The 18451-nt window shown below is 40.0% G+C and overlaps 1 protein-coding gene across 3 annotated transcripts in view; it reads left to right on the top strand.

The window, feature by feature from the left end:
- The window catches only part of pcsk5b (proprotein convertase subtilisin/kexin type 5b), an 81753-nt gene that overhangs the window by 40718 nt on the left and 22584 nt on the right, over positions 1–18451 (top strand). For all 3 annotated transcript variants that reach the window (XM_077561467.1, XM_077561466.1, XM_077561464.1), the window contains exons 11-20: positions 1207–1339; positions 6305–6493; positions 7024–7160; positions 7597–7734; positions 7802–7904; positions 9890–10083; positions 12053–12137; positions 15222–15325; positions 15428–15566; positions 16932–17047. In XM_077561467.1, the coding sequence (XP_077417593.1) occupies positions 1207–1339; positions 6305–6493; positions 7024–7160; positions 7597–7734; positions 7802–7904; positions 9890–10083; positions 12053–12137; positions 15222–15325; positions 15428–15566; positions 16932–17047 (1338 nt within the window). The remainder of the gene's footprint in view (positions 1–1206; positions 1340–6304; positions 6494–7023; positions 7161–7596; positions 7735–7801; positions 7905–9889; positions 10084–12052; positions 12138–15221; positions 15326–15427; positions 15567–16931; positions 17048–18451) is intronic.

The following is an 18451-nucleotide window of genomic DNA, read 5'->3' on the forward strand; positions in this document are numbered from 1 at the left end:
CACTGTCAGAATATCATCGTATGGTATTTGCATACAATACCTTGTCTGAGAGACGCCAGGGTCAGTCTGTGTGAGGCAAGTGACTAGGAGAAGTATGGAAAGAATTCATATTTGAGCTGTTACGTGCATGAAGTGCTTTTCATGTTGCTGCCGCTCATATCCTCTGTCCGTATGATCCGAGCTTTGGACATTCTGTCTTTAACAGACATTTCTTGGCTCTCCGCCGTCGCACCAACTTGTTGGTGGTGGGCATCTGCAAACGTTGTCTGCGTGGAAAATTGGACTTTGTGCTAAACAGGCTACATATAATGCAGGCCACATAATGCAGGTGATAGGAATTAAATGATGCTTTGCGGCTGAGATTTTGCTTCAACGTTTTTTGTCATTGAATTATTCAAGTAATTGTTTCAGTTTTAATTGACATGTGGCTATGGAACCGCACCCACCCTAGCCAATCATGTCAGTGATGGAGAAAGTCATTGTGAGACATTTATTAAGTAAATTAGCCCCTCTGATACCTAACAGTGGGTGAGGCAGAGTTGCAGAACGGCTCATTTACATGCACATTTTGGGAAATTGGCAGCTCACTATTTGCAGGGGATGGAGACTAATCCCTTTCATGAATAGAGAAAAGCTGTGAATAATTGACGCCTCCCTTCAAATATTTAAATTTGCTATAATCACGATCCTATTCCTTGTTTAAATCATAAATATACCACAAACTCTATTCTCAAAACTCTTAAACTAATTTCAAACACATCTTAACCACATTACCCATAAAAATAAATGCCTTGCAGATTATTTCAATTTTGGAAAAATGCACTGGAAGTCTACATACGCTTCCGAGCAGACAAGCATGACTAAAGCTTTTGACACGAACAGCTCAGCCCTCGATCGAGTTGTATCACTTCAGCATACTTCCTTGACACCAAATTACTACTGTGATGTTAGATCGGATTTGGCGGCATCTCATGGCAAGTTAGGGCAAAGTAAACAGCTAAGGATAGGTTTCACAGAAAAAAGTGGAGATTACTGTGCTTAGTTGTGTAATTTCACACTTGATGGGTGGGCGGTTCCTCTGGAGACTCAACTATTTATATACAAACAATAAAAAGTACATTTTCCATAATAGGTCCCTAAGAAATGCAACTTTAATGACTTTCAATGGTGTGTGTGCGTGTCCTTGTCTGTGTCTCTCGACTATAGTCAGCCATCTGTACGGCTTTGGCCTGATGGATGCAGAGGCCATGGTGAAGGAGGCAGAGCGATGGAAGCAGCTACCCTCGCAGCATGTTCCGCCCCAACACATCTGCGTGGAGAGCGCCGACCGGCAAATCAGGTACATGGTCAAAGATGCCCAGAAGGCAGCCATTTTAGATGTGTAGTAATGTGTTTGCTTGTTCTTTTAAATTGTGGTTCACTTTTTTCCAAGGGAATGGCTAAACCTCAAAAAGGGGTGTTAAGAGGGGAAGTATGCAGTACAGTGATACCTTAACTTAGCAGAGCCCCAATTTAGTAGCTTTAGTTATGTTTTTTTTTTGCTTAATGTTGCGAGACGACAACCAAGCTTCAGATATGATGTCTCATGAGTGTAGTGGGAAAAATCGGAGCAATTTAAGGTATCACATGTAGGCAAGGAGACCGGGAGCAGTTAAATATCGCATGTGGGCAAGGATAGTGACAGTTGCTGATGCCCTTTCATTCAACTGGGCAAACAGTTCCAAAATTCTAAACGACAGCACTCACAATAAGCTGCTGCACACAACGCACGCCCAGATGCACACACATAGGCGACACCCCTTAAAGACACACTTCCAACACAGGGCTAATAAAGTACGTACAGTACAGTAATTACACTGTTATTTCTTTACATTCTATTTTAATATATTTGAGTTTACATGTTTTTACACTTGCACAGAAGTGAAAAATGTTAAAATGTTGCTTCCACTGTAATTCTTTTTCTCTCTCTTTCTCTCTTTCGCACCGGCCGCCATGTGTTTGAGAATGCGGTTGTGCAAGCTTGTACATTGATAGGGTCCAAGCATTAGTTCTGGCAGGATGGTTCTCACATAAGACCTTTACTAAACACACACACACACAAAAACACACGTGCATACAGGCGGATGCGCGCGCATGCAAACACACGCACACTCGCAGAGTGCAAGCCAGGGCTTCAAAGCTTGTTATCCTTGATGCAGCTGGAAGCCCAAGCACTGTTCGTTGCAAGGCTCAACTCGAGCCAAGCGCTAGATTGTGAGGGGCTCGCTGGGCAACGCCAACTTCTTCCTCTTCCTCATCACCATGCTGTCTGTTCTGCTCTGGCACACTAGTCATCAGCCCATATCAGGATTATGTAGTTTTACTTGGGCGCCTGGTATTGGTGTGATATGTTTGTGTTCTACTCTGTTGTTGAATGGAACAGTTGTGTGGATTACCTTTACAGTTATTTACGGCAGGGGTTCTCAAACAGGGACCTCATACAGGGGTGACATTTTTCCAAGGACCCCATTATATTCCACCATATAACACCAATCAAACCCTGTGTAACCATAAATGCCATAGCATTTTTTTAAGAAAACAGACTTCGGGGTGGTGTGGGGGGGATACATTTGTAATATCATTGTAAGAATGTTGTATTTTTACAAGTTGCATTTTTTTTTTTTTTACAAGAACACAGATTTATTTTGTTGGCATAAAAAGTTAAATAACTGCCGCAATTATTTTCGAAGTATTGGATTTCTAGTTTATGCATAGGTGTGTTGAAAATCATGATGTGTGTGTTCCTGCTGTCCTGCCATCAAAGATGCTAAATCCACTGCCGTGCTATATCAAATGGATACAGTAATAATGCATATAGCGCTTTTCTAGACACTCAAAGACGCTTTACAATGGAATGGATACATTATTCATGCACTCACACATTCACACACTGGTGGCGGTAAACTACTTCAGTAGCCACAGCTGCCCTGGGGCAGGCTGATGGAAGCGTGGCTGCCAGTGTACGCGTACGGCCTCTCCGACCACCACCAAACATTTGCACCTTCCATACACCAGTGTGAGTAGCACTGGAGGCAATGTGTGTGAAGTGTCTTGCCCAAGGACACGACGACACATGACTTGGGGAGAGCGGGGATCAAACAGCCGACCTTCTGGTTACTGAACGACCGTCTCTACACCCTGAGCCACGGCCGCCACAGTAGCAGCAGATGAAATATGATATATCAAATTACGGCAACCGCGATGTTCTGTAATTCATGATGGGTATTGAAAACGTTTTTTTATATATAAATTTGGAACAGGAGATATTACATATCACTTGATTGGGCCAAGCGCCAGTAAACATCCACACAATGTTACACATTTTTGTTATCTTGCTTGTTCTTACATATTACAGTTCAGATGTTGATTTGTTATATATATATATATATATATATATAAATAAAGTTTACTTTGTTGTAAACACAACGCTCACATGGCATGACTTGTACAGTATGCATGGGTGTGCATTCCTACGTACCCTTTGGCTAGCTTCTCAGACTGCATTCGCTAACCACTGTTTGCAGTTGTACCAGCAAAACGGGTTGAAATGTACGCGTTTGTGTGCATGCCAGCACTCCCGAGTTTGTCCAGCCAGGCTGCCAGTAATCAGCTGTGCGTCCGCTGGGGGTTCTGTTGTCTGTGTTGTCACGACCGAGCCAGCCAGCAGTGTTGCGATATCAGCGCGAAACTCCCCCGGCCAGCCGCTGCTTACGCAACCCTCATTGTTTTCCACATGCTTTTCTTTACTTAACTTGCATCCGCACATTTCGTTTTTAATCAGCTGTCCCTTTGCTGCTTTGTTAATTAGTTCTTTTAACTTGTGTTTATCCCCTCTTCTGGAAGCATTCCAGCCTGCTGTCACCATTGCTTGTCACATTTTGAGTGGCAGGCCGTGCGTTTTGTTCCTGGGTTTTCAGTAGAGGGATTTACTTGACTTAATCCACCTTTAACACCACCACCACTATCTCATTGCAATTATAGGAAACAATAGTACTACCGGTATATAAAAAAGCAATAAATAAACAACATGCAACCAAGTGTGCCAACTACATCATCAGGAGCTGTTCAGAACCTATATTTATCCAATAGAATGATTGATACAGCCCGAATACTTTCTGGTCACTGTGGCGCCATAGCATGCGAGTTTTGAAAACACTTTTGAAAACACTATCTGTTCGTCAACGCTACTCGAAAAAAAAGTATTATTATTTTATTTTATTATTTTTTTCTTTCAATATCTCCTGTTCATTTTGGTCTCCTCCTCCTTTTGAAATATCACCTTGTTTCATTCAAAAGTGACTATTTGTTAAAGAGTTGTACATCTTTTTCTAAGTCTTAAAAAAAAGTTCTATTTTGGTTTCATCTGACCACATGACTTTCTCCCAATCCTCTTCTGGATCATCCGTATGCCTTCTGGCAAACTTCAGACGGGCCTGGACATAAACTGGTTTAAGCAGGGGGACACGTCTGGCACTGCAGAATTTGATTCCTTCCTTGTCAGTGTAGTGTGTTACTGATGGTAACCTTTGTAACTTTGGTTCCAGCTCTTTGCAGGTCAGTCACCCCCGTGTGGTTCTGAGATTTTTGCTCACCATTCTCATTATCATTTTGAACCCAAGGAGTAGAGCTCTTGCGTGGAACCCCAAAACAGCCCTTGCTTGTTTGTCAGTGACCAAATATTTGTTTTCCACCATCATTTACAAATAAATTCTTAATAAATCTGATTTCCCCCCCCACATTCTGTCTCTCGCAGTTGAAGTGTACCAATGATGCAAATGACAGACCTCTGTCTTCATTTAGCGTTGGAGAACTTGCACAATTAGTGGCTGACTAAATACTTTTTTGCCCCACTGTAAAGTTGTTGAGCATCCGCGTGAAACAAGCATGTCCTCTTGTGACAGCAGCGTTGAAGAAAGCAAGAAATCACGTTGGAAAATAGAGTCTTGCGAGCCAGTCTCAAGGCTGAGATTCCGTCTCACAAGGACTACTAGTACACATGTTAAATTCATTAAGCGCAACAATCATATGAACATCTGGAAATCTAACGCAATATGTATGTGACAAGCAAAGCAGCGGGGAGGGGATGGGGGGGGGGGGGCTGCTCTTCCAATGCAAAAGAAACACTTGATCTTATACTCTGCTAAATTTGCAGCTTGGAATCGTCCTGAGCAATTTTCCCCTCAATGGTAAACATCTGCGTTGGCTCGATGTCCTTAAAAAGAGCTGGTGCTTTCATGTAGGCGGGGAAAAATGGTTTGCAATAAAGCACATAAGTTAATGTTTTTTCCAGCCGTCCTGACACACACAAAGTGTTTTCCAGCAAGTGTAACTCAGCAGCGTTTCTGTGAAGATATGCTAAATTGGCTCAGCTGTTACTCCAACGCCGACAAGATGGCCTTGATTATCACAGCCTTCCATGAACGCGTGGACGCCCGCCAAACAGACGCTGGCTTCATGGCCTCTTCTGTGACGGCTTCGCCTCTGACGCTGGTGAATTTGTTTGACGTGCGATAGAACCGCACGCCTGCCCAACGCCACACGTTGCAATTACGATGCGCTCTCGCTTCCAAGACACACTTGCAACAACTGATAGGCATTTATTGCATGAGGAACGTGAGTGACTCATGACTAGTCACTTCAGTCATGTCGTGCTAAAAAGCTCACACTAAAAGTATAGAATAAAAATAAGATTTTCAAAAATGAGGCAAAAAATATTTGAAAATCCATTAAAATTAGGAAAAGTATGAAAATATTTGGAAAAAAATCCAAAATTTGTTAAACACCTGTACATAACAATACTCTCATCCATTGACTGCAACAGCCACCACCCGCGGCCCCACAGTTTCTCATTAGTGCTATCACGTTGCTAATATGATGTTTATAGTGCAATATAATCAACGTCACTTTATTCTTTTATTTATACCTTTTTCTATGCACCTACACGTTTTATTTTTTACATTTATTTCATACTGTGAGTTGAAATTTGGTTTAATTTGTGTATTGACCTTGTGTTTATTTATTGATAATAAAGCAAGTTGCAGTCTATTTTATTTATTTATTTATTTCTATATTTCAGTCATATTGCCGGTCAAACCTACTCTACTCTTTCTGTATAAGTAGAAGAAATCCTTTGGTGCTGACTGAAATGAGCCTACGTGCCTACGTTGTGCATTAACGTGGGGCATTTCTATAAATCTGTACCACGTTTATTTTCTTTGTATGTCAGCGCAATCTAACTAACTAGCTACTGATCCTTGTCTTCCAGGACAATCCGCCCTGAGCATGTGGTGCGTTCGGTGTACAAGGCGACGGGCTGTACCGACAACCCCAACCACCACGTGATCTACCTGGAGCATGTGGTGGTACGCATCACCATCACGCACCCTCGCCGGGGAGACCTGTCAATAAACCTGACCTCACCATCAGGGACCAAGTCTCAGCTGCTTGCCAACAGGTAGAAAAGCATGTGTTGTCCCGAAAAATATTCAATTCATGAGAGTTTGAACATACCAAAAATGTAAATTGTGAAACATTTTTAAAATATAATTTTAAAATATAAAATAATTTAATTAAAACCAGAATTATTTTTTTAGAAGATAAATAAATATGATTGCAATCAAATTTCATAAAAATACAAGTTTTACTCCAGTCATACTTTAGTTTTTAAATTCTGCGGTCTATCCGCTCTTTTTAAATCATGTGCACATCATAACAACAGTTGGCACAATGACCCCTAATCTTAAAACGAACATAAAACAACATAATTTATGGAAAAGGCACAATAGCAACCATGGTATATCAAGGAAGGAAGGTAAATGCATTTTGTGTGTAAAAATGCTCAAATACAACTTGACATAAGTAACTGTGTTCGTGACAAATAACAAATGTGTTTGAAGAGATGTGCTGGGACACAGAGTGCTTAAGCCCTGACCTCACATGAAATAATTTACTGCCTTTGTCTGTTTGTGTGTTCTCGACATGCAGGTTGTTTGATCATTCCATGGAGGGGTTTAAGAACTGGGAGTTCATGACCACCCACTGCTGGGGAGAGAAGGCAGCGGGCGACTGGGTGCTGGAGATTTATGATTCCCCCTCTCAGCTGCGAAGCCAAAAAGTGCCTGGTATGGAAACACTGTTATAAACGAGACCAGAGAATATTTTACTGTATGTTATTAATGTGCGCGCATGTGAATATGTGGCTCGCAAGTTTATAATTCCTTCACCATTTTCTAGCTTTCCTCGTGGCCCAAATTATTTCAATGAGAAAATGAAAACCTGTTATAAACGTTGCATTCACAGAGCGAGGACAAACATTAGCGCAAAAATCTATTAGTGGCGACCTACCGCAGTTCAAATGTATGTGTGATATGCAGGATATCCTTGATCCTGCGATATCGTTCTTGACAAAGGGTTAAAAATCTCGAAATTCAGACAAATTGTTCTAGAAGTGAATTTCAATAGGTTGGCAGCACTGCGAATTGTAAGAAGTAACAATGTGACACATGCCAAAAGCAAGCTGCCAGTTTTGTTACAATATGATGGCACTGCTGTTTTCAGGCAAGCTAAAGGAGTGGTCACTGGTGCTTTACGGGACCTCGGTGCACCCCTACTCGTCCCTACGCAGCATGTCTGTTGAGACCAGATCCACCGACGCTGTGGCACCCACCGATGAAGAATTCACTGAGGAGTACAACGGTAGGTAAACTTTGGATTTTAATCACATTGCATTGAGTTGTAATTGGTTGTGTGTGTTTCCCGACAGGTCCTTGTGATTCCGAATGCAATGAGCATGGCTGCGAAGGGCCCGGCCCACATCACTGCATCAACTGCCTGCACTACTTCCTCAAGTTCAAGAACAACACCAGGTCTGAATACTCACTCTCGTCAGTATTACAGGAAATGTTTGCGTACTGCGCAATAGCATATTGTCTTTAGTGTCACCATAAAGCCAATGCCCAGTAATGGTGAAAAATAGGTAAAAATGAGCAGTTAAGTTAATTTGATATCCTTGCTTGCTTGCTTTATTGCATCTGACAATCAAACACCCAAATACAAAATGAGAAACACTCGCAATGAGCCAGCTGTAGTTCACGCACCTAAAGGAAAACATCCAACTTGTGAATGCTACAGTAGTAAAACTTTTTTTTACATTCTCTTTTATTACAGCACTCTTTTCTTCACTAAAAATACCGGCATGTTACAATAATTGTGGTGGCTTGAATAGATTAATGGCATATCAGTTAATTTTATGTAGGGAAAATGGATTTGATATACTTTTAAATTGAGTTATGACCTAAGTGAAAGAACAAATTAAACCTAAGGTACCACTGTAGTGTGAGCGTGTGTGTGTGTGTGTGTGCTTTTCTCTTTGCTACATTGTGGGGACCTCTTTTTGAGGGTCAAGGCTTGGTTTTAGAGTTAAGGTTTGAATTGGGTTATGGTTGATGTTAGGGTAAGGAATGGGAATAGGCAATCATTTTTGATGGTTGGGTTTAGGAGGAGGGGCTAGGAAATGCATCATGTCACTGAGATGTCCCCACTATGATACGAAGACAAAAGTGCGTGTGCGTGTGCGTGTGCGCGTGCCTGCATTTCTGCCCTTTTAGCATCCCGTCTGGATGAAAATGTGAGCTAATTGCCATTGTGTCAGCTGGGCTCTGCTCTAATAAAAGGCAGAAGAGCAAGATTAAGGGCGCATGGTGCGCCGCCCTGCCATCAGCCAACTCTGGAGGGGCGCTGCCCTTTTGCACCACCACAGGGAATGCTTGATGAGCGCTGATTAGTAGAGGTGTGTGCGTGCTTGTGTGAGTGCATTTATTTGCATTTCTTTCTCTCTTGAAGGAGAAATTAATCAATGCATACAATACAAAACAACTCAGGGTTATAATAGTTTATTTTTTATTTTTTTTATGATAGTTACTTTTTATTTTGTTTTGAGGTTAGTTTTTTTTCAGTTTCAAAGTAAAAAAAAAAAAAAGTTTATAAACAGTGCTGCTCAAAAGTTTGTGAACCTCTTGAGCAATTTGGATTTTCCAATTGTTTCAACCTGATTTTGTTGGTTGTAGGTTTAGCATTTCAATGCATTGTTTTTTTTGTTTGTTTTTTATCAATTGTGTAGTCAATCACTGACTGAAACAGACAAAAACCACATCACTTTAGTCTTACCCAGATGACGATGCCCACCTTTAGCTGTGTGCTTCCGCATGTTCGCCAAATGCTTTATGACGCGAAGCCTCGCAAAAATACGCGGTATGAGAGGGACCGTCTGTACTCACCCGATCCACGTATGTAAAGGTGCTTCAGTCGGTGCTCAGTCTGTGTATTTTTTTTTAGGCTTCGTGTCATTGTGCACTCGGCGACAGGGGGGGCGTCGTCATCGATGGGAATTGACGATTAATGGAAGTGTTCAGCTCTGCTTGAAACATTTCGGGGAAGGAGTTTGCCCACCCCGGTTCTGAATTAAAAACAGGAAATGGTTACCGTTACTGTCTCTCCCACACATAGCGCTACACATGCTGTCAGTGTTAGTTTGTGTGTTTACACAGGTTAAATGGCATGTGCAGTGGTGGATTGTGCTTTTCACACATGCAATATGTGTTTCTTGGCGGTGAGCTCTAAAAATGTGCGAAGAAGGCTGCTGTGTGATCTTGATGATGTCCTGAAGAGACGGGAAATGAGGGGGTGACTGAGTTTGATCAAGTTATCCAGCAGATGTTCCACCTGTTCATCATATAGCCACCGCACACGTGCGCACGCACACACCACTCAAAATCTAGGATAAGGTAGCTATTATTTCTAATATGAAAAAGCATTGATCTAATATTTTCATTTTTTATTTTTTATTTTTTAGGATGTGCGTGTCTGAGTGTCCTAGCGGCTTCTTTCGCGATGATAGGAAGCGCTGCAAGAAGTGCTCGTCATTGTGTGAAACGTGCATGGGCAGCCGTAGTGACCAGTGCACCACCTGCAGGCCCGGGTTCCACCTCAACGAGGGCTCCCACGCCTGTGTGGCTACCTGCGGCGACGCCTTCTACCTCGACCACGGTAACCATACGGCAAAAGCCATGAAAAAAGCAAAACACACATTCACAAACAGACCGTGTCATATGCTAGCATGCCACGTTACACCAGTTCCATATTTAAGTTGAATGAACGTTATGACACTTTTGTATATCTCAGTATGTATTGTACAAACTAAGAGGTAATATTATACTTAAATGGTATGGTATTGTAAATAATAACAGTACCATGCGTCATGATATTAGTTTGGTTTTCTAAAATTGGATGATACCATAGATCGCAATGTAACGTAGCTTCTATGTAGTGTGACAACCGGACAAGACTTAAAACATTTTTTTGCTTTATTTTTAATTTGGGGAAAAAAATGGAACGAACCAAATATGCTGAAACTCTGCTTGGGTTTCCCGTGTTTGTTGACAGATTTCTAATAAATTGGTTTGTGAGCATATCTTTCGATCTTGTCGCGTATATACTGGCAGGGTTTGCCTGCATTGAGCCAAAACGAGATAGACTAGCTGCGATAAAAAGTGGAGCAGCGAGACACAAAAGGATCATGTAATAATTCGCTCTATTTATTGGTCTGCTGCCGATTCAGCATCCTGGCAGCAGATGGGCCGCCTTCTCATCCAAGTTCAATCATAACATTTCCTCAGGCCAAAGATGTTGTAGATACTTTCCCCTCCTTTTCCCCCTTAAAACGCTGGCAACGACTGGCGTCATGTTGCGGTAAATGACTTTATTTGCTTTGTCAGGCTGACAACAACCTGAAAGAAATTCTACTGGCCCGCATTATTGGACAGAACATCGTTTGACAAAGGCTGTTCAAACACGTGTGCCGTTGATTCGATAAAGAAGCAGCATCAAATTTACATGTAAATAGCGACCCTTGATTCTCTCACATTTTGTTCCTGGTAGTGGCATTCTGGTGAATTCCTTAGGTAAAGTCAGGTCAGGTACACAGTACTTTTTTAAAGCTAAATGGCCATGTACCATGCATTTCACATATTTGTTAATTAGGCATTTACACGCTCAGGGTTTTTGGGGCTGATCACCAATCACAAATCACAGAGTTAAAAAAATTAAAAAAATAACCGACGACCGATCCAATCACAAGATGGAGCAATATATATATTTAAATAACTAGTTCATTGGACTTTTTTTTGTTAACTTGATATACAATATGTTATCACTACACTCTGCAACCATCACCGTCGTATGCTTATAACAGCTTAAGCTTAAGTCACTTGGTGGCAAGAAAAGCAACAAGAAAAAATCTCTCTCTACTCTCAAGCCATTTTTCTTGTTGCAGGGAAATTTTGAACATGTTCAAAATTCAATAGCGACAAGAAAAACGCTTTGAGAGTATCAAGAGCGTTTGAGAGTGTCTGTCATGTGTCTGCAACGTTTTGCAACATTGAACGAAGCTTTCCGAAAAAGCAACACTTGCTACGTATGCGTACCCTAGAGAATCAATAGTTTTTTCACAAATGTATTTGTCATAGGGGATATTAGAGGTGTTTGAAGTACTCAAACAGTTTTATTTATTTATGTATTTTTCAGAAAATTCCACCAAGTTCGCGGCCACGTTACTAGATCTAGTGTCATATTTTATAACTTTAAAAGTTTGGTCGAGGTTTCCGGGTAGTTTAATATTCTTGCCCTGCTTTTGGGTTAGCAGAGCAACTCTAATGTTTTATGAATGTGTCTTGGAGGGGAGTGAGCGCGTGTCCATGTGTAGTATGTCAAAGTGTGTCCGCGTCTATTTAGTCTTTCCTCGGCTGCATTCCTGTCCTCACGCTACGGTCGTCGTCTTCGTTCCCCAGCTGTTGAGCCTTGACACTTTTCCACTCTCCATCAAATCCCTTCTCTTACTGCTGTTTTGCTCATTTGTTGCTTCCTTCCCTCCTTGCAAGCAATATTATTTATTTGTGTGTGCGTGTGCGTGCGCGTGTCTTTATGTATCTTTGTGACTTTCTCGTCTGGTGTCTTGCAGATTTCAACATTTGCAGGAGATGTCCGGAAAACTGCAAGAAATGCACCGCCTCCAATTTCTGCACAGAATGTAAACAGGGAACCAGGTGAACTACTAACTTAACTATCAAATCTTCTGTCAGTCATTTTTCAAAGGTGTTTTTTGAAGATAAGTTTCGAAATGGTATTTTTCATATATGCATTTTTGGATCATTGTTGAGTTCATGGTTTAAACTGTTAAGACAGGCAATTGTAAAAAAACAAAAACAAAATTGCATTTAAAAAAATGTGGGGTGTCAATTACTCGTGTTTTATTCACAATTCTTGAAGGGCTCTCTCTCTCGCCCCTCATGTATAGAAGTGAATTTCTGTGTTTGTTTGTTACATTGTTACAAATTAAATACAATTCCCTTTTTAATGTTTTGTATAAAACTAGTTGCGTCTAGACCAGGGGTCACCAAACCTTTTGAAAATAGTTCACCATAATTTAAAAGGTCTCTCTGTTGCTCCATCTCTATTGCTATCTAACGGTTATACAGTATCTATTCAACTTGTCTTATTGTACTGTTCTACCTGCTTCTTCAATTTGCTGACTGTTAAAGACCGTACTAAACTCACTAAAGTAACAAACACCGTAGCAAAACTCATCAGACTTCCAAACCCCAAAATCCCAATGGTAGGTAAGGTCATCGCACGCGTTGCACTCAATATAGAACTCCACACACCTGCTCCATAAGCACCTCACTCGTCTGTCTTCAGGATGGTGGTACAAGACAAACATGTGCAGGAGGGCTTGGTTTGGAAAGAGCCCGATTCCATCAGCCATTACATTTCTGAATAGCAGGCCCTGCGGAGTGTACTCTGTTTGTTATTGTTTTTGTCATCTGATAGTGTCATCATGTCTATGTAAAAATAGCATCATTCAAATGTTATTAAAAAAAGACTTTCATATTAATGATTGAATAAGTTAAGAAATAGGTAATTGCCAATATAAAATGCTTTATTTCTAAAATATTTCTAGTGTTTATGTATTCATATGATAATTTGGACAACATTATTAGGAAATCAAAGTGTTCCATCACGTGTGAGTTATTTTTAGAACGGATCCACGGGCTACTCATGAGATTCTCCATGTTGGTGGCACCTGGTCTAGACCGACTGCCCACCCATCAAGCTTAAAATTACACAACCAAGTACAGTGCATCTGGAAAGTATTCACAGAACTTCACTTTCCACATTTTGTTTTGTTAACTTAAAACCTTTTTTCCTTACCTCAAAATTCTATAAACAACATCCTACAATGACAACATGGGGGGGGGGGGAGTCTGACACACATGTTAATTTACTAAGAATCATATTATTTTGTTTTCACATGATCTGTAATGAAAAACAGATACTTCTGTCATTTCTATGGAATTTAATGCTGGGGGAAACTATTTAAACTATTATTCATTATTCATGCTATTAAGACACTGGGGAACTGTTTTAAATTGGGAAAAGAAATTGTCAGCAGCAGCTGGGACGTCTTTATTGAGTGGACTGCCTTTCACCCTGTGACCCAGCAAGTATTAAAAGCCATATAAACCCGGAACCCACACACCAAGCTGAGCCATTTTGTGTTCTGCTCGCCTCTTTTGAAGACGTTCTCATCTCTTAAGCCGTTTAAGTTATCCACGCGGACTAAGGAGCCGTCATTTCCTCAGTCCACATGCGCACACACACGCACACACACTGTCGGAAAGTAGCGGCGAAGGGGGCAAAGAGGGGTCCAGACAATTTCTTGGAATTCCCGGCTAATGCAGAACAGCTGTTTTTCAGCTCAGCACTGCACTGAGAGCTGTCCTCACTGCAAACTCACACCAGGCAACATTTGTTGGACTTGCCTCCAAAAGCGGACCCATATGTTGATGCATTTTTAAAGTGGGAAACAGAACATTAGGTACACCTGCAAAGTTAAATGTCATCCAACTCAAGAGCAGTGTTGCAGGTTCTTTTAACTCTCCTGTTTGTTTCTTTGGCAAACTGTGAATGTTCATGGGTCAGTGCGACCTGCTGGTTGTTTAAAAAAAAAAAAAAAAAACATCAATACAGTGCTTACACTGCACCACCTTTATTTGTATATTAAGACATATATACAGACTTAAATCTATACAGACGTCTACAGGGTGGGCCGGAATTCATGATTCACTTCAGAATAATGTAATAATGTGCCTTTGTCCCGTCTCGGATAAAACTAAACACACATGCTTTAATGTTAGCTTACCCTGGATGTGCAGTATTACACTCTAAAGTATCCACTTTGCTGCATAGGCCCTTTGGCCGGTTTCACACGTATCACCTCCAGAACAATTTGTCTGAATTGCCTTCTTTTTAAAATTATTTCAAGAACATTATCATGGGACAATTATTGCAGTATAATATGTAGTAGGAGAAAATTAATTCTGCATACTACTCAATTGCACAACTTAATCATTAGACTATAAATACAATTATTAACAAATTATAGCGCCAATTTATATATACTGTGTATGTATATATATATATATATATATATATATATATATATATATATATATATATATATATATATGTATATATATATTTTTTTTTTTATACAAAAAAAAACAAGTTGAGAGTGACACGATTGAGACTTTTCCTCCCCAAGATAAAAGTGGTAGAAATGATGAACTAGATAATGGCTGGATGGATACATGTTGATTAATGTTTGACTAATGGTTTGAATAAGAAAAAAGGTTTTGATTTCAAATGTGTGAGTGCATTAAATGGAACCAAATTGAATGGTTCCGCTTTAAGATATATCAAGAAGATTTGGTGGCTCAAATGAAATTTGCAATAACGTTAGCATATCTTGCTCTGCCTTATTTGGTCTGGACACTCCAGTATTGTATTCCATTTTCCTTTTTTTTTTTTTTGAAGTAGAGGTTACTCTAAAAGTACAATGTTTTTTTTTATCTTACCCTACTTTCTGCAGTATTACACTCCATGGTTCACACTTTGCAGTCATACATCTTCAATACCAGTAACATTATTGAGTATGTTATTTAAAATTCATTATGTCCAAAAACCTCCACCCTTATAGATGTCGCGTAGTAGATGCCCCCATCTGCATTTGATGCAACCCTCAAGAGACAGATAAAATATTAATGAATCTCCCTCTATTTTGTGTCCAGTTTACAAGGCAACAAATGTCAGATGACATGCGACGCAGGTTCCTACTACAATGGCCACCGGAGGACTTGTGAGCCCTGCCACCGAGCTTGTGCCACCTGCGCAGGTAAGGCGTCAAGAGGCGCACCTCAGCAGAATAAGAAGTTGGGAAAAAAAGAATAATCTCAAGATTTTTATTTTATTTTATATTTTTTATTTTTTTTTGCAGGCACGGGTATCGAGGCTTGCACCAAATGTGCGGACAGCTACTTGCTGGAGGACTGGCGCTGCGTGTCCACGTGTAGCAGCGGCTACTACCTGTCGGAGCAGATGGCCGACGGAGGCCAGGTGCAGAGGTCCTGTAAGAAGTGAGTTGGAGTCGACGTTTTATATATACCTGTCTCCACTTTGCTGCAACAGCTCTTAGGCTCGTTTGGAATCAAATTAGGCGCACATTCTATAATGCTAGTTTACCCTGGATGCTGCAGTATTACATTCCACAGTGTCCACGTAACACCAGTGGACCATGTTCTCCTTTGGAATAAAATTTTAAATACAAGATACACCATTAGCATTAGCGATAGACCAATATGGTTTTGTCAGGGCCAATGCCGATTATTAGTAGTCAAGGATGTCGATAGCCAATATTTGGAGCCGATATTCATTTTCACTTAAAGAAAAAATATTGACATCAAAATTTGGAAAAAATAGAAACTCCAGCGCTAAGATTTTTGAATTTGTAAGCAAATGTTTACTGTGCAACTTTTAGGGTTTGTAAAATGTTGGAGTGTAAAAAAATAAATCTTAGTCAATAGACATATTTGTTTTAAAAATCTAACAAAAAGTTCAGGGATCTCCCACGGCCAGTAGCATGTCTTCAAAAGTTAAATATAAACTTAAGTAAATAGCTCCCTATTATTTTATACGGTAAATAAAGTTTTCGAAAATTTCAGAATATCTCAAGTCTTAAAATTTGACTTATCTTAGTTTGAATTTCAAACAAAAACCGAAGGTGCAGAGAGTTCCCAGGATCAGCAGCATCTCTGCAAATTTAAATACCCGGTAATTAGTTCCCTGAAATGAACACTTTTTAAAAATGGATCTATTATCGGCCCTATGATTCTTCAAAATGGCCGATGCCGATATTCGTCAAAATGATGAATATCGGCGCCATTAATTGGCCCTCTATCCCTAATTAGCATATTCTGTACTTTCTTCGCTCTGAATGCTTCAGTATTCCACAATCTCCACTTTGCTACAGTGGCACTTTGCCCACTCATGAATGAAATTAAACACACCTGCTATAACATACGTTGAAAATGTTGCTGTACAGTATTATAATCCACATCCTCCATTTTTCTACAGTTGCTCTTAAAATCTGCTTTAGCAGGGTAAGCTCCAAAGCTGTTGTGACCCGAATGATAACAAGCCCTATGCAAAATGGAGGAAGTTTGACATACTGCATTGCCAAAAGCTTATCGCTAGCCATGGCATCCGCTGGTCAGAAGCTGAGCTTTGTTTACAGAGTAGTAAAGTAGACACTTCCTGTCCCGTAATATTTCCCATGTGGGAAATATGTATCAGTGTACCAGTCCACTCCTAATGGGTATCGCTGTTCAACTGTATTTAGCTCAGTGGCTTAGAAGTCAATTAGATATAAAGGCCTGGAGCAAAGAATCCAAAGTTTCAAGATGCTACTGTGTCCTAACCGTGCACGTGTTTTCCGTGGGCAGGTGTGACCATAGCTGCTACGAGTGCCTGGGGCCCGGTGAGAGGAACTGCAGCAGCTGCGTCAGCGGTTACAATCTGGAGGTGGGAGCCTGCGTGGTCAGCACCATCTGCAAAGATGGTGAGTTTTCAGCTCTTTTTCTCATCTCTCGTCGTATGCAAAGCTTTTGCTCGCGCCTCCAAAAGGTGTTTAACAAACTAACTCAAGTGCATGCTTCTAACGGTAAATAGTGGGACCCTTGCAAGTACTCCAAGACTCTCTTCCAGGAAGATTTTTTGGTATATGTATTATTATTATTTTTTTACTATTTAGTGTCTTGCTAATAACATGTGGTGGTGGCATTATATGAATTAGCCCCCCAGTTGAATCACAATCTGGCTAAATTCAGAACAACTTTTTGGGAAATAGGCAGTTGGACAAAAAAAAAAAAAGAATAAATAAAATATTGGTTTTGTCAACTATTTGTCACTTTTACATATGTTACAACTATTTAATTTACTTATAGACGTACTATGTTTATTAGTGTAATATTTTTTTTTCTTTTTCTTTTTCCAGGAGAGCTCAGTATTGTTCATTCGATTTAACATCATCATTGCTCTCCTTTTAAAAAAAATAAAAAAATAAAATTAAAAAAAAACGTTTTTTTTTTCTTTCTCTCTTTTTTTTTTAAATATATATACATTATTAGTGTAATATTTAAAACATTGATTTATGAATTAAAAGCTAGTATGTTAACGAAAAACGGTAAAATGCTGTTGTAAAATGTTGTGGTTCTTTTTTTCATTTTGATTTAATTTTTATTCCTTTTTTTGGCCATCAAAACATGGTAGTTCCGAGGGTCCTCAACTCACATAACACCATACATTTAGCTGAAGTGCTTTTTGGGGGGGAACTAACATCTTGAACTGCAGTGGCTGTCTAGCATCTCCTACAGTGCTTGTGTGCTTCAAAATGTCACTAACATCACATCCTGACATGTATTTGTTATTTTTTATTAAGAAAAACACTCCCGGGGTACTTTGTGATGGTGTCTAGATCGGGTGCACTCATTCCGCTAACACTCAAATATTCTTTAACTATTTCCTTCTGCTTCTAACTTCCTTATTACTCACAATTCCACCAAATAGTTCAGTTTTTTTCTGTTAGTTGTCATTGTCAAAAAAAAAAACACTTTTGTGGTATCTAACAGGTGGAAACGCAAAGTTATGTTAGCTTTACCAAACTAAGGCAACGTACACTGTACTGTACCGCTTTGTGGAAGCATAGCTTCGCTTTCTCTCTGCATGTTGTTTCTTTTAGGCCATTTTGAATCCCCCCCCCCCCCCTTTTTTTTTTTAAATGTTTTTACATTTGTTGTTAAAATCAATTTAAGGCTGGATTTACACTACACTGACAGAAATTTTTTACTAAATTGGCTTGTCACGGGCTGTACCCTCACGGGTGAACCTATTTAAACACATACTGGGACACTTTTACAATTTGTACCGTTTACTGTATATGCAAACTATGTACCATAGTTTAATA

This window comes from Vanacampus margaritifer, chromosome 3, assembly GCF_051991255.1.
Source record: "Vanacampus margaritifer isolate UIUO_Vmar chromosome 3, RoL_Vmar_1.0, whole genome shotgun sequence".
NCBI classification, from domain to species: domain Eukaryota; kingdom Metazoa; phylum Chordata; class Actinopteri; order Syngnathiformes; family Syngnathidae; genus Vanacampus; species Vanacampus margaritifer.